The 17,091-nt window shown below is 42.9% G+C and overlaps 1 protein-coding gene across 1 annotated transcript in view; it reads left to right on the top strand.

Moving 5' to 3' along the window:
• SCARB2 (scavenger receptor class B member 2) overlaps positions 1-16,084 on the top strand; it is a 79,394-nt gene extending 63,310 nt beyond the window's left edge. Inside the window, exons 7-12 of the mRNA XM_055588828.1 lie at positions 1,956-2,125; positions 6,297-6,415; positions 9,008-9,081; positions 11,254-11,305; positions 13,876-14,034; positions 15,782-16,084. Of these exons, the coding sequence (XP_055444803.1) occupies positions 1,956-2,125; positions 6,297-6,415; positions 9,008-9,081; positions 11,254-11,305; positions 13,876-14,034; positions 15,782-15,820 (613 nt within the window). The 3' untranslated portion in view covers positions 15,821-16,084. The remainder of the gene's footprint in view (positions 1-1,955; positions 2,126-6,296; positions 6,416-9,007; positions 9,082-11,253; positions 11,306-13,875; positions 14,035-15,781) is intronic.
• Positions 16,085-17,091: the final 1,007 nt, after the last annotated feature.

Here is a 17,091-nt window from a genome sequence, read left to right as displayed (position 1 = left end):
GAGAACAGCTAGTGGTGTCCTTGAGTTTAATGCAGTTCAGAAAGTTCAAGTTTTCAGTGATGCAGGAGTGTGTCTGAAACCATATCCACAGTGGTCACCCAATTCCCTCCTGGATGTCTGAACCACAGCTACTCCATTTTGGTTTTTAAATACATTCTCTTCATTAATGGTTAAAGCAGATGTACTGTGCATGTTCGACAGGCCATAAGACAGGCTGTTCTCGTTAGCATAAAGTTTAAGTTAATTCATGTATAAGCCGAAATCACTTCCCCATATCTCAATATGTAAAAATTTCTTCCATCCAAAGCAATCTGAGTGCCTATGAAAAGGAGAACATAAATAAATAAATGGGATCTTTGTATGATAGAATATCATATAAAAAGTAAAATATAGCAACCAGAGCCATGTACTTTAATGCAAGAAATCTTAAAAATATAATGTTGAAGGAAGAAGCAAATTACAGAAAGACAATATGGTATACTATTATAATAACATCTAGAAATAAACAGGGCCACATGTTGTTTTTGAGTATGTATGTAGGTAAAAGTATAAAGGCCTGGGAACTTCCCTGTGATCTGTGGCTAAGATGCTGTGCTCCCAATGCAGGGGTCTCTGGTTCTATCCCTGGTCAGGGAACCAGATCCTACATGCCACAACTAAGTGTTCATGTCACAACTAAAAATGCAAAGATCCTGCATGCCAACTTTGATCCGGCACAGCCAAATTAATTTTTTTTTTTAAAGCATAGAGGTCTGCATGGGAATGATAAACCCCAAATTCAGGATAGTGGTTACCTCTGGGGATGCAGAGAAAGCTCAGAGTCAGGAGTATTACTTAGAGAACTTCAGTTGTAGCCATAAATATACATTTTATTTATCTAAGTGGTGTTTGTTATAAAACGTATTTATTATAGTATTTTTCTCTAGGTTTCTATTTGCTTAAAATTTTCATTAAGAAATGCTGCAGGGGTGAGATGTACAGTAGAAGGCAACTCCTGCGTTAGTCACAACCCAGTGAGAGATGTGTCCCACCTGTGGTTCAGAGATGAAACGTGAGGCCCCCCCGTAGCCTTCAGACAACGTCGGATGCAGGGATGAAGGCTCTAAGACAGGGCATGTGAAAGTACTTTGGCTGTCAAAGTGAAAGCGAAAGTCCCAGGGACTATACAGTCCATGGAATTCTCCAGGCCAGAATACTGGAGTGGGTAGCCTTTCCCTTCTCCAGGGGATCTTCCCAACCCAGGGGTCGAACCCAGGTCTCCTGCACTGCAGGTGGATTGTTTACGAGCTGAGTCACAAGGGAAGCCCAGCTGTCACTCAGGTGCTATGCAGATAGCTGGCTGGTTTGTGTTAGAAGGAACCACTGATTGAAACTCTAATCTCTGAGGGCAGAATTGATGTTCTACTCTGTTGAAATAAATAACCATGGCAAAATATGGAAACTATTTTTACTTGGGGGAAATGGGTATATCTAATCAAGTATCTGTCTAATGGGGCGCTTGTCCAGGCCTTTGGGAATCTGCGGGGCCACACCTTTGTCACCTCCTCTGCTTCGCTTTGTCTCAGCTTCTCCCTGGCTTTCTTTCCTTTGCTTCTGCTCCATCCACACTGGCATGTGCCCTTGCTGGTCTGGACGACTCTTCTTTCTTTTAGCATAAGCATCCATTCTAACTCATTTTCTTGGTTTTCTACCACACATTATGTCTTTTTCTCAGTCTCTTTGGGACGTTAGCACAGTTGCTACCTCTAAAACATCTTTCATTGCAGTCCATCTCCTAGTTTGTTATACACTGAGTGGCTTGAGCTCCTCTCAGTCTTTCTTTGGCCTCTTCACTTCCTGTGTATCCTGTAAGTGTTTAGCCGGATTACACCTGAGAACAGTTGGCTGACTTACTGATTCAGGCAGACCATGCTGATGGGGACCCAAGCTGACTTTTTATCCTTACTTCCTAACAGGTCAGTGTATATAACTTTCAGTGACTTTGAGAGTGTCCAGGGACTGCCTGCCTTGCGGTATAAGGTGCCTGCAGAAATATTAGCCAATACCTCAGACAACGCTGGCTTCTGTATACCTAAAGGAAACTGCCTGGGCTCAGGAGTTTTGAATGTCAGCGTCTGCAAGAATGGTAAGAATTCAGAGAGGGGACATGGGTGGGGGTCCGGGGGTCTGGATGTACGATTGATGTTCTGCAACAAAGAAGGTTGTCAGCCCAATAGAAAGAGCAGTCCCAACCTCTTAGGAATAATGTTTTGTTAGAGACAGACTCACAGACGTAGAAAACAGACTTATGGTTACCAAGAGGAAGCAGAGGGTATAAATTAGGAATTTAAGACCAACAGATACAAATTACTATATATAAAATAAAGAACAAGGTCCTACGGTTCAGCACAGGGGACTATATTCAATATCTTGAATATATATATATATATATGTATAACTGAATCACTTCACTGTACACCAGAAATGAACACAAGATTGTAAGTTAACTACAATTTAAAGGAAAGTTCTGTAACATGGCTATCGCATAGTTTTTTTTAAAAAACACTGGCTTTCCTGTAATGCTTTTATTGCTAGGATGCCATGTTGTGTCTTTTCTGGGCAGTAGTTCAGGAGTGGTTTTGGCTTTGTTTGTTTTCAAGCTGGTCCTGGGCTAGGAGTGGCTGGTGGCCGCCTGTGCTCTGTGGGTCTCCTTGGCACCAGGCGCTGGCCTGGGGAACTGGACCCCGCGGCACCCGGGGTCTCCTGCACATGCGCATGGCACGGGTGCAGCGCCGCTCCAAAGGGGGCGGGGCTGTAGCTTAGGCGTCCTTCGTTTTTTTCCCTTTGGCTCTTCAGTTTAGCACATTTTTGTTTGTTTTTTAGTTTTTTTGTTGGAGTTGATTTACAATGTTGTGTTAGCTTCTGCTGCATAGCAAAATGAATCGGTTACACATATACATATATGCACGCACTCTTAGCTTCTTTTCCCGTATACATTTTTACAGAATATTGAGTCGAGTTCCCTGTGCTATGCAGTAGGTCCTTATTAGTTATCTATTTTATAAATAGCAGTGTGTATATGTTAATCCCAGCCTCCTAATTTATCCCTCCTTCTACCCTTTTCCCCTTTGGTAACCGTAAGATCATTTTCTTCATGTTACGCTATTCCTGTTTTGTGAATAAGTTAATTTGTGCCATCTTTTAAGACTCCATATATAAGCGATATCATATGATGGTTGCCTTTCTCTGACTTACTTCACTTGGTATGACAATCTCTAGGCCCATCCATGTTACTGCAGATGGTATTATTTCATTTTTTTTTAAATGGCTGAGAATATTCTATTGTAAATATATACCACATCGTTATCTTTTCATCTGTTGGTGGCCATTTAAGTTGCTTCCATGTCCTGGTTATTGTGAATAGTGCTGCTATGAATATTGGGGTGCATGTATCTTTTCCGATTACAGTTTTAATAGAAATAATTGTTCATATTACTAGCAGCTTACTAGTACCAGTCATTGTTGTAAGTGCTTCACGTATTTACATATAGTTAGTACATGTAAAGAATTAACTGATTTCATGTTCAAAACAAGGCTGAAACAGAAAGTAAAGACTCGGGTACCTAATAGGAAAGTTCATACCTTGGTAATGATTCTCATTACTCTTAAAACTAAGAGTTAATTTTAAGCAAAGTTAGTTTTAAACCCTGACCACAAAGTTCCCACTGTTTCATAAAAATGTCTGAGCTGGCCTGCGCCTTTTTGTGAATGAGGTGAAATGACCGGCGGTGCAGCTGACAAAAGCATGTTCTGCACCACAAGGATAGTTTTCACAATCATAAGTTGCAAAAATAGCCTTGTTAGACAGACAACTAGTGGCCTCTTTTTATAATTGTGGAAACCAAGGCTCAGAGAAGAAATAGGATTTTTTATAAAATCTTTATCTGAGCAAATTCCTGCTAGAATTTAGGGTCTCCTCATATTTGTACTGTGATGTTTCTTGGGCTTCAATTCTTTCGTTTCTGTTGAGAAACTTGGTAACCCCTTTCTCTTGATTAAAAAAAATATTTTTTTTTCTGAGTAATGTGCTGGCTTTCACCCCCTTGTCTGTGTGGTTTGGAAGTTCCCTTTGGGCTAATCCTCCCTTTGCTTGTCTGTTGAGGTCATGGCTCGCAAGATCAGCCATACATCAAAATGATCTGGAGAATCATTAAAAGCATCTGTCCCAGAGCCCACATACTAGGGCCCCAGAATCGGTATTTTTTTAATGGGCTGCATATGATTCTCATGAAGATGGTGCCTGCACGATTGGGAATGACTGTTCTGGGGAGCACACACCCCAACCCGGAGATTAGACCTCTCCTGCAGACTCACTGGGGGGTAGTCCTGATGCAGCACGTGCCTGATCGCCCATGGTTCTGTGGTTCAAGGCACACATCAGTAACCTTCTGCTTCCTCAAGAAGTTGATGTCAGAACCCACAGAAGGATTTTATTTTACAACAAACTTCCGGCTTTAGTCCTTTTCCTCTTGCCTCTCCTGTGTTCCCAGGTGTGGACTAAAATGGTAGCCTCCAGGACTGTCCTCCAGTGTTTTGAATTCCTCAGGGGAATATGTTGGCTAGTGGGATGAGTGAGGGTTCTGGAGTCAGAGGAATCTGGGTTTGAATCCTATTCTGTTCGTTAGCAAATTGGCCCTGTTGCTGAAGGAGGGTTCTGGACAGCAGTGTTCTCATCTGTAAAATGGGAATGATTATAACTTTCTTGGAAGACTGTGTGAAGGTGAGAGATAAATGTATGCCCAACACTCAGGACAGTGTCTGGCCCTAATGGTCTTCAACAGATCTTTAAAAATACATTTTAAAGGTCAGCATCCTTTAGAGAAGGAAATCATGTCTTTGTGAAACTGTGTAGCAATAGAGAACAAAACTCTATGTGTGACAAGTGAGCCATCTGAGCCATGGACTCGGACTTCAATTACTTGCCATTAGGTAGTTCAGATGGTAGAGAATCTGCCTGCAATGCCAGAGACTCAGGTTTGATCCCTAAGTCGGGAAGATCTCCTGGAAGAGGGAATGGCAACCCACTCCTGTATTCTTGCCTGGAAAATCCCGTGGACAGAGGAGCCTGGTGGGCTATACAGTCCATGGGGTTGCAACGAGTCGGACACAACTGAGCAGCTAACACACAGGCTAATTTTTCCCCAAATATATTTTCCTGGCAGGAGTGACTGGGTCCCACTCTTCTTTTCAAGAGCAAAACCTAGAATAGGTTTCCTTTAATAATTTGCTTCTTTATTTATTTCTTAAAAGAAATAGAAAATATTTTTAAAAAAAGAAAGAAAGAAAAGAAAACCAGTGTCTTCCTGTGGGCAGACCTGGATCTAGTCAGAGGCTGGGCTGATGGCAGGATCGGGCAGACTCTTAAAAAAATTCTGCATAGGGAATTCCCTGGTGGTAGAGTGGGTTAGGACTCCATGCTTTTACTGCTGAGGGTGCAGGTTCAACCCCCGGTTGGGGAACTAAGATCCCACGAGACACAGCCTCCCCACCCCACCCAAAAAAGTATTCTGTATCAACACATGCAGGAGAACAAAGCCTATCTTGGGTAAAACAAAAACAGAAAAGCAAGCAGGTGAGGAGGGCAGTGAGGAAAATCCACTTACGGATAGAGAATCACAAGTGAAACAAATGCTTAAAGAAGAGCCGACCCTCATTCGCTCAGAATTCTGTCTCCATCACCTGATTGCTGAATGTCCTCAGGAAATTTTGTAACTTCTCTCAACTTCCCTTTCCTCAAATGCAGACGGAAGGTAACAGTTCTAACTTAATAGGGTTTCTGGGAATGTCAACTAAAATAATGTGTATAAAGCACTTGTACTTTATAAGTACAGCACATATTAGTTGAAAAATAAATAATTCAGCTAGTAGTAGTAGTGTTAGTCACTCAGTCGTATCCGACTCTCTGCCACCCTGTGGACTAAGCCTGTCAGGATCCTCTGTCCATGAAAATTTCCATGCAAGAATACTAGAGTGGGTTGCCATTCCCTTCTCTAGGATATCTTCCTGGCCCAGGGGTCAAACCCGGGTCTCCTGCATTGAAGGCAGATTCTTGGTATAAAATAGGGGTAAATGACATGTCAGAATTTTAAGTATAAATTCCAAGCTAGGACTTTTAGCCTGACCCTCGCCTCCACTCAAGTTTTCTGTATCCAGCTTTCCACCCCTCACTGAGGAACCAGATTTGTGGTCAGGAACTGTATATTCAACTTAGACTTGAAAGAACCACATCGCTCATTTCTGTTTTCCTCACACTGCAGGTGCACCTATTATTATGTCTTTCCCACACTTCTACCAGGCAGATGAAAAGTTTGTCTCTGCCATTGGAGGCATGCATCCAAATAAGGAATATCATGAGACGTTTGTGGACATCAATCCCGTGAGTACACACGTCTTCCTGGTTAAAAAGCAGACATTTTATTCTGTTTACACGGTGTTCACCAGTTTAGCCCTGAGCACTCTTGAGAAATATATTGTCTTCCTTTCATTTATATATTCAAGTGGAGGGAACTCGGCTCAGTGCAATGTGATGCGTAGTCTCATGACCCAGCCATTAGAACGCTAAGTTCTGTGAAGCTAATATGCAGAAAAAACCAGCAAATCCCCTTTAACACAAAAGCAACAATGAAAGTTCCATCACTGGAAACCACTGGAATCAGACAAGGTAACCCAGATCTTCTTCTGTTGCCTAAAGAGTGGCCTGAACATATATATGCGTTTCTCCCACTGGGCCACAGATCATCAGGGTGAAGATATTCCTCTGCTTACTTGCTGCCAGGAATGTTTTAGTTGAAATTTAAATATATATATATAAGCTTTAGTTGCTTTTGGCGAAACACTTTATACAGGTGTTTTTGAGAATTAGTATATGACAATGTTAATTTAAAGGGCATCAGATATACATACACTGTAATCCCATGTTCACAGAGGAGAAAAACTAAAAACCGTGTTAAAAGGATGTGAGTTATCATTTCATAGCATGAGAGCCTCTCACTGTAGGGACTGAACGCAATATCGTCTTTCTTGGCATTCTGAACACATGCATGGAACAGTCACCCAAGAGCAAACACATTCTTTGAGCACAGCAATTTATGGGCATTTCGCTCATAACTACTCATTGCATTTACATTTGAGAAATTGGTGCCCTTATCTTCTTTATGAGGGCTTCCCTCATATGAGGGCTCAGTGGTAAAGAATCCACCTGCCAGTGAAGGAGATGAGGGTTAGATCCCTGGGTTGGGAAGATTCCCTGGAAGAGAAAATGGCAACCCACTCCAGTATTCTTGCCTGGACAATCCCCATGGACAGGGGAGACTGACAGGCTGCAGTCCATGGGGTCACAAAGAGTCGGACACGACTGAGCTGAGCACACACAGCACATCTTATGAATAAGATCTGGTGTGGTTTTCTCCCTTTTCTCTCTTAGCCATCAGTCAGTTCCTTTTCAGCAACCAAACTGTTTGCGAGTGCTTGTCACCAGGGCAAGGCACAGCCCCACACCCTTGGTGCAAAGGTGGAGTGGCCATGGGGGGATGATGCTGCATCTGCCCTCTGGGCTCTGTGGGGTGGGCCTGGCTGTGCATGGGCACCATTCTCTGGCTGTGACCACATCCTCCTCATACTGGTCTGACCCTCTGCCTGCATACCCAGGCCCAACAGTCCAGTTCAGTCCAGTCGCTCAATCATATCCGACTCTTTATGACCCCATGGACTGTAGCACACCAGGCCTTCCTGTCCATCACCAGCTCCCAGAGCTTGCTCAAACTCATGTCCATCAAGTCGGTGATGCCATCCAACCATCTCATCCTCTGTTGTCCCCTTCTCCTCCTGCCTTCACTCTTTACCCGCATCAGGGTCTTTTCCAAGGAGTCAGTTCTTCACATCAGGTGGCCAAAGTATTAGAGCTTCAGCTTCAGCATCAGTCCTTCCAATGAATATTCAGGACTGATTTCCTTTAGGATTGACTGGTTGGATCTCCTTGCAGTCCAAGGGACTCTCAAGAGTCTTCTCCAACATCACAGTTCAAAAGCATCAATTCTTCTGGGCTAGCTTTCTTTATAGTCCAACTCTCACATCCATACATGACTACTGGAAAAACCATGGCTTTGACTATACGGACTTTTGTTGGCAAAGTAATGTCTCTGCTTTTTAATATGCTGTCTAGGTTGGTTGTAGCTTTTCTTCCAAGGAGCAAGCATGTTTTAATTTCAAGGCTGCAGTCACCATCTATGGTGAGTTTGGAGCCGAGACCCTACAGGGTATCTGTTAAATCTCCTTCCTGCCCAGGTCCTCTAGTGCTTTGCTTTTCAAAGTGACAGCATCCTGGGCTTCCCACGTGGCTCTGTGGTAAAGAAGCTGCCTGCTAATGTAGGAGACATGGGTTCCATGCCTGGGTCAGGAAGATCCCACGTGCTGTGTAGCAACTAGGCCCACGCGCCACAACTATTGAGCCTGTGCTCTACAGCCGAGAGTTGCAGCCACTGAACCATATGTACGCTAGAGCCCATGCTCCATGACAAGAGAAGCCACTACAATGAGAAGCCCATGCACTGCAACTAGAGAGTAGCCCCAGTTTGCTGCAACTTGAGAAAGTCTATGCAGCAACGAAGACCTAGCACAATCAGAAATAAGTAAATAAAATTATTTTTAAAAAACCCCAAAGTGACAGCATCCTACCCAATCTCAAGCCCCAACCCAGACCTACCAAATCAGAATCTGCATTTTAACAAGGTCCCCAAGAATTCACATGTGTAGTAAGTGTGAGAAACATTGGTCTCCCGGGCTCCTAACCCAACCCCCAGTTCTCATTCTGTCTTGGGGAACAGTTGTCCCTTGTTCCACTCTGCCTAGCAAGCATGGCAGTGGCTGCCCTGTTTATCAGAACCGCACAGAAACGGTGCTCTATTGAACAAAACTCTGTGTGTGGTTTTAATAAATCCTAATGTTTTCTTTCTGCTTTTCTCATTTGCAGTTGACTGGAATTATCCTAAGAGCAGCCAAGAGGTTCCAAATCAACGTTTATGTCAGAAAATTAGATGACTTCATGTAAGTTTTGCTTCTTTCTGCAGAGGCAGAGGGTGGTTTTGCTACATTGACTCTCTGGTGGGGTTGCCGTCGGGAGGGGCACAGCGCACTTCTAAGTCTGTTCACCCTTGTCCTTCAGGGATGAGGCACAGTCAGCATTTTCATGGGCTGCCTTGGTCTTAGAATTTACTTATTTAAGCAAACATGTATAGAATTCTTTCCATGAATCAGCCATTGTTCTAAGTTCTTTACATACTTATCTATTCCTTACAATAACCCTGTGGGGCTTCCCTGGTAGCTCAGACAGTAAAGAATGAAGATCCCCTGGAGAAGGGAATGTCTACCCACTCCAGTATTCTTGCCTGGATAATCCCATGGACAGAGGAGCCTGGCCATGGGTTCGCAAAGAGTCGGGCACAACTGAGTGACTAACTTCATTTCACTTCATCCCCATTTCACAGATAAGAAAACTGAGGCACAGAGAGGTTTAATAACCTGCTAGAACTAGAACTCACACAGCTAGTAAAGCTACAGAGGCTGTTCTTACCCATCCACTAAGCATTTCCCATGGGCTTCCCTGGTAGCTCAGCTGGTAAAAAATCCACCTGCAACACAGGAGACCCTGGTTTGATTCCTGGGTCAGGAAGATCCTCTGGAGAAGGGACAGGCTACCCACTCCAGTATTCACGGGCTTCCCTGGTGGCTCAGGGAAGGCTAGATATGGTATATCTATCTATTATATAGATACCATATAGATAAGGTAAAGAATCCACCTGCAATGCAGGAGACCTGGGTTCCATCCCTGGGTTGGGAAGATCCCCTGGAGGAGGGCATGGCAACCCACTCCAGTATTCTCACCTAGGGAATCCCTATGGACAGAGGTGCCTGGAAGGCTATGGTCCATGGGGTCACAGTCAGACATGACTGGGTGACTAAGCACAGCACACAGCAAACATTAACCACACCATGACTCTGGTTCCCTTCCTCCCTTCCTTTCTTTCCACTGCTCCCATGCAGGGCCAGCCATGAGCTTTCCTGTGGGTGATTTAAAACTCTATGGAGCTCAGTGTCCCCACACACCATCTAAAAACCACTACTTATTTAGGATTCCTGAGTACAATCTCCTGCTCAGACTTTTCAGTGGACACTGAGAAAATGCTAATTATGACTTAATGGCAAATAAAAAACTGGATCCAAAACTATAGTATATATCTTTAATATCATATTTATCAATTTTTTCTGTCTGCCTGTCAATCAGACTTGGTTAGTTTCCCTCATCGAATTTGCCAGATTTAAGCCCAGGTGTTTTGCATCTTTTTAGGAAGCAAGTGTGGTTTATAAGAATGTATTTTGTGTGTGTATTTCTGAGGGAATATAATTTAGTAGTTATGATCTAGAGCCTTAGAATCAAAATGGACCTACAGTCCTGGCTCCAGCACTTCGTTGTGGTGGTTCTGGGCAGCTTACTCTGAGCCATCATTTCCTTGTCTTAAACCTGGGGCAGTAATACCTCTGCATGTGAGAATTAAGATGTGTTCCCAAGATGCCCGGTGCAGAGCTGGTGCTTAGTACGTGTTCACTAGCTGATTGCTCCAGGCTCTTGGAAAGACAATACTTAGTCAGTTCAGTCGCTCAGTTGTGTCCGACTCTTTGCGACCCCATGAATCGCAGCACGCCAGGCCTCCCTGTCCATCACCAACTCCCAGAGTTCACTCAAACTCATGCCCATCGAGTCGGTGATGCCATCCAGCCATCTCATCCTCTGTCGTCCCCTTCTCCTCCTGCCCCCAATCCCTCTCAGCATCAGAGTCTTTTCCAATGAGTCAACTCTTTGCATGACATGGCCAAAGTACTGGAGTTTCTGGTTATAAAACATTCTGAGGAATGATAGCGTTGTTCTGCTGGAGCCTCCCCTCCCGTAACTCTTGGGAGTATAGTTTTCATTTTGATGAATTTGCTTTCAGCATCTTGTGCTTTGGTAAAGACACTTTCCATAAATGTGCAACACTTCAAATTGCTAGACTGTTTGTGATCTAACTGCTGATTGTTATGTGTTTGCAAAGGTAAGAAGGCTGCATAAATTCTGGTAATTTAATTTTCATGCTGGAATTTTCGTGTACACTTATCTCATCAGGCCAGTGTGCCATCATAGTGAGGATGTCTATCAAACAATCTTTTTTGTTGTTTTTATAGTGAAACAGGAAACATTCAAACCCTGGTTTTCCCAGTGATGTATATCAATGAGGTAAGTCCTGGGAGGGAGCCACGGGTTTATTTCTCCTATGGAAGCTTGGGGACCTTCCATTATGGTGTCTGTGATTGTAGCTATGTGTAATTTTAGATGTGAGAAAGGGCAAAGGTGATTTTTTAAAAACCTGTTTGTCCTCAGAAAATTTCTGTTTATATGTTTACATGAATCTGTCTGTGAGATTTGAAAATGACAGAAAGAAATTTCCCTTGTCAAGAACATTATATGGGTGAAGCTCCTTTCTGGAAGCTGGTTGTGTAAGAACCAAAATGTAAAAGTGATCAGTTTACCATTCATTACTTGAAAAATAGAGTGAAAAAGAGTGTGAGCTGGTTGAGAAATGATTAAATAAAATGGGATACTTGCCCATTGATTGCAGTGATATGTGGTTGCCTTATCCTTCATCACAGCATAGAAGTCTCTTCTGCTTTGTGATAAACAAGCATACATCATGAATTATAGGAAACAGATCCTGTCTTAGTTCAAACAAAAGGAGTTTATCTGAAGAAATTTCTTTGACAGTGTACCCAGAGAAATACTATCCCTTATTGTTAGGCATAAATTGAAGTTTTGTAAATAAAGCATATTCTGAAGGCTCAGAAAACACCTACCCACTATGTAAAACACCTGTGATAACTTTTTCTCCGAATCACATATCACACGTACTATAGGGATATCTCCTCAGTTTCCATTCTCTCTTTCACCCAGTTTTGAGAGAAAAGTTGCAGGATTTTCCTCCTCAAATTCTTGACTGGACTGGCTTCCAGTGTTAACAGTAACATTTTTTAAAGTTTTGTGATTTTTCTGTCTTCCATAAAAATATTTTTTCTTTGTAGAAGATTTAGTAACAGAGCTTAGCAAGAAGAGACAAATTAACAATGATTTCTCACAAAACCTGAGCCAGACTGATAAACTGTTTTTAACTTGCTTTATTTTCCTCAACAATGTGTTATAGAAATTGTTCTCCAAAACAGCTTTGTAAAAATAATTTGATGTTTTGCATTTTGTAAAAATAACACATGCTCTTTCTGGAACTCTTGGGAAATTAAAAATAACATTTAAAAAGTGAACTGCTTAATAAGCAAGCCCATCCCTCAGAGAAAAATGCACGTGACATCTGCTTACATTTGCCTCAGTATTTTTCTGGTTTTGATATTACAAACTGGAGACCATACAGTAGATTGAGCTTGATATCTTTTTTTTTTTCCACTTAGCATTGTATTGGTAGCCACACTGATAAACTTTTGAAGGGTTTGTGATTACAATTCTAAGACAAGGCTTTTATTGTTTCATAGGAAAAATTCAGGCAATATTTACCATTTACAGGACCTATTTGCTGTTCCTCCTTGGTCATCACTCTTATTGTTTGTGGGGAGCGCCTTGGAAGTAGGGCTTTGTGAGAGTGTGGAAGGGCCCTGTTCTGCCCAGTTGCAGCATATCTGAAGTCCCCTCCACCTGAACCTTTGCTCTGACTTTTTGCCAAAGACTGGATTGCGTCCAGGGAATGATGGAGTGAAACCTCGTGCTTATGCTCCCTCCCAGAAAGAACTTTACTTTTCTTTAGAAAAGTAAAACATTAGACCCGGAAGCGACCTTGGAGACTGCTCTTTCACCCCTTTTTTTCCAGAGGAGACTCTGATGGCCCTTCACCTGCAAACTGAGCCTAAATTAAGCCTAAACTCCCAGTTGTTGCTAATAATTGTTATAGTATTAAGCTCTTCAGATACCTTAGCCATGACAATTTAAGGTGATAATACCTTTGCCTTTCATCCAGAAAGTGTTATTCTAAAACAATTCCTTATTTATCAATACCCTGTGCAATTCTGGTTAGCCTGAAGACTTCTCCGAACACTCTCTGTTGAGATCTCTGGTCCCGATAAATATAGCTAACTAAGAGAGAAATGATACTTTCCACATGCCATTTGTTGGGAGTATTTCATTCATTTATTCATCTAACCAACTGACATTAATTGAGCACCTACTGTGTATGGGGTTCTATATCCAGCTTTTAGTTGACTGAAATAAAAGCCTTGACTTCAGGAATACTTCACAGTCAAGAGGAGACAAATAGGTAAATAGACAGTTACAATGCAGAAGTGAAGACAGTGATGGAGAATTTTAGAATGTGAGATGGCAGCTCAGAAAAGGGGCCTTGAACGAGGCCTGATGTGGCCAGAGAAGACTTCTGGAAGGAAGTTATGCTGAGCTGGACTTTGAAGGATGAGCTGGAGTCTGATACAAAAGAAAAGCTGGTATCGTCCCAATATTTCCCCCTCCTTTATCAGGAGGAGGAAATACTTCCTGGTATTATCTGAATATTTTCTCCCTGCTTTCCCCCACGAATTTAGAGTAAAACATGCTCAAGAGAAAAGAGGAGACATTAATGACTCAGTGCCCTCTCTGGCTATTCTAACTTATAAATGGATTTTCAGTATCTCTGGTTTGCTGACAGGAGGACATACCCAAATTGTGTTTAATGATTTGGAAGAAAGATAGTGCAAAAAGCTTTGCCCCCTGGATATTTATTAGTAATCAAGGGAATACTCTTTTCTTGCTCCTCTCCGCAGAGTGTTCTCATTGATAAAGAGACTGCAAGTCGACTGAAGTCTGTGATTAACACTACCCTGATTGTCACCAACATACCCTACATTATCATGGCGCTGGGTGTGTTCTTTGGTCTGATCTTCACCTGGCTTGCGTGCAGAGGACAGGGATCCACAGATGAGGTGAGCAGTGGCTGCAGGAATGTCTGCCTTACTGGATTATGTTCCCTGAGGACTTCAGCTGTGCTTCATTGAAGGGGTGTCGGTGGGCTCATTAGGGTGGACTCTGAGGTTTGATGCTGGGCACAGTGATCTCATGATTGTGTTACTTAGGCTGAGCTGAGCCAAAGGAGAGGCAAGGGAAGTGTGTCAAAGATGGAGTGGTGATAGAATAATACCGTTCAGTGTTTCAGACTCTCTTGTTGGGACTAGAACCCCTAGGAGTAAGAATTATGTCTTTGAAAAGAAGAATGTATAACAGCCGAGCACCCAGACTTTGGTGTCAGAGTGTCCAGGTTCAAATTCCAGTTTTGACTCTTAATAGCTATGTGATCCTAGAAATCATGCCTTAGTTTCTCCATCTGTAAAATGGGATAACTGAGCTTCATTTAGGAATTTTTTGTGAGGACTTGATGATACTTTAAACATAAACTGGGCACTTGGCACAGTGTAAACATTAGGTAAGAGCTCAATAAATATTAGTTATAGGACAAAACAGCTCCATGATTACAGAGCAAGGCAGCCAGGGATCTGCTTGGAAAGAATCCCTAGTGTCAGGAGATACCTACCACTGAGTCGTTACTGCACAATAAATGGTGGGCATGGGGGAGTGGTTCCTTTTCTGGAGGGATGGGAACATCCCCAAATGGATGGGATAAATGGTCAGTTTGGCTTCCCTAAGTGACCAACAGGCCAACCCAGGGTCTAAATATCTTCAATGAGCCTTTCTTAAATTGCCACCAGCTTTCCAGTTGGCAACAAAGGCTTTTTCCCCTTCTCTCTTCACCGCCTCCACTAAGTGTCTGAGGCAAATATGAAGTAGGAAATGAAACAGGCTGAAACCATCTAAATCATGTTAGCTCAGATTTCCCTGTCTTCTGCATGTTTCCAGTATGCCTTTCGACCCATGACCATCACATTAGCATGAATTAGGGGTGAGGCAGCAATCTTTTCATTTCTATCTATGGATCTTAACTGTTACTGCTAAGTCACTTCAGTCGTGTCCGACTCTGTGTGACCCCATAGACGGCAGCCCACCTGGCTCTGCCGTCCCCGGGACTCTCCAGGCAAGAACACTGGAGTGGGTTGCCATTTCCTTCTCCAACGCATGAAAGCAAAAAGTGAAAGTGAAGTCGCTCAGTCGTGTCTGACTCTTAGCGACCCCGTGGACCACAGCCCACCAGGCTTCTCTGTCCATGGGATTTTCCAGGCAAGAGTACTGGAGTGGGGTGCCATTGCCTTCTCCGATGGATCTTAAAGTCACTGTAAAATGGATCTTACTGCCACAGACACAGATGAAAGCCCACGTAAATGTCATGAGTGCTCCTACAGTTAACCAGCTTCACATATTCAACAAGCAAATAATTACTGCACCCACCACCTCCAAGACATTGTTCTCTGATGGACTTCCACTTGAAGGAGGCAAATTAAACAATGTGTGATGAGGATTATGTTTCATGTTGACACAGGGACGGGTACTGCTCCAGTGTCAGGGTGAGGGTGTTAGAGCAGGCCTCCTGGAGAGGATTAGAGCTGAAAGTTAAAGAAGGAACAGGAGGAAGCAGGCCAAGAGAAGGTGAGCGGGACAACATCCTTCCTAGCGGTTTCTCCTCTTTCCACCTTCCTCCATCCCCTCCCACACCTTTTGTATCTGGGGAGAAGCTGGTGACGTGACCGCCTAACCCCACTGTCCTCTCTCTTCTGGTCTCAGGGAACTGCAGACGAAAGAGCGCCCCTCATACGAACCTAGTCAGACCGTGAGCCGTGCTTGGGGAAGGAAGCATGCGCACTGTTGTGACCTGGGCCACGATGACATGGGGCAACCGTCTGTGTCCTCACGGGCTTGTCGCCTGGTGAGACAGGAGGAGGGCACCCTGTGCCGGCGTGTGACGAGCACCTTCCAGCAGAGGTTCAGGAACAGGCTGACCTAGTTGGCCGTTAGGATCCTGTGGTCCCTGACAGATTGTTTTGTTTTTCGTGTGTCTAGCAAGTATTTAATAAACGCTTGTAATTTTTTGTTATTGTTGGGTGCTGGTAGCTCCAAAATTTTGTGACCACTGTCGTGGTTATAATGTCTTTGCATCACTTGTTAATGCTACTATGTCTAACCTTATTCAGTACTCTTCATTCACCAGACTTTGTGCTCAGAATACATAAATATTACTTTATGTTGTATTCCTCCATTCATTTCATCCACCAAACAGAAGTAAATAAGAGTTCGGAATGCAGGGTAAAATGGTAAACATCATTCAGTAGTATTCAAATGCATTTAATTTCCTCTTTTGAAAAAGTACATATTGCCTTTCTTGCGAATCTTCATTTCATAATTGCTCCAGGATAATAATTCAGTCTTTTGACCAACTTTCACCCAGGATAGGGATAAGTGGGGAAGGGCTTGTTGGGGTGGTCCCCATGAGTTGATAGTGACAAGCACCTGAGGATTTTTGACTTGTACTTTTGTAAATTGAAAGAATGCATAAATAATGTTGGTGAGGACAAGTACAGATATTTCATGTAGAATAGAGTGCTAGTTATGACTTTTGTGGGTAGTTTGTTTCTTTTTTTTATAGTCAGAATGATCTTGATGTGGAAAGGTGTTTCTGGGAAAATGTAATCAGTAACTGATTTTTCCCCCCCGAACCACCCTTACCAAAATGACTGTATTAACTACAATACTGTTGAGTGATTATTTGTAAAATTATTTATCAATATAGGAACTCCATCTATCCATAACCTAACTTACACTTAAATTTCAGGAAGTCTTACTGCACTAAATACACATTTCTTCTGGGGCAGTCTTCTTGGTAACTCTGAAATTGTTTTTGAGTTGTTCTCACCTCAGATCAGTTCCTTCTGATGTTTTGTGGCTCACTGTCACTCACTGAGTAGAGAAAAATGTGCCCTGTGCTTCCTGTGACAATCGTTTTGCTGACAGAGTGATGGTGTTTTAAAATATTGCACAGGAAGTACTTTTAAGAAAGGTTGCTTGGTGTCAAAAGCAGAGCCACCTGTCTGCAGAAG

Source organism: Bubalus kerabau, chromosome 7 (genome assembly GCF_029407905.1).
Source record: "Bubalus kerabau isolate K-KA32 ecotype Philippines breed swamp buffalo chromosome 7, PCC_UOA_SB_1v2, whole genome shotgun sequence".
In the NCBI taxonomy this organism is placed as follows: domain Eukaryota; kingdom Metazoa; phylum Chordata; class Mammalia; order Artiodactyla; family Bovidae; genus Bubalus; species Bubalus kerabau.
This window is presented reverse-complemented; position numbering and strand designations above follow the sequence as displayed.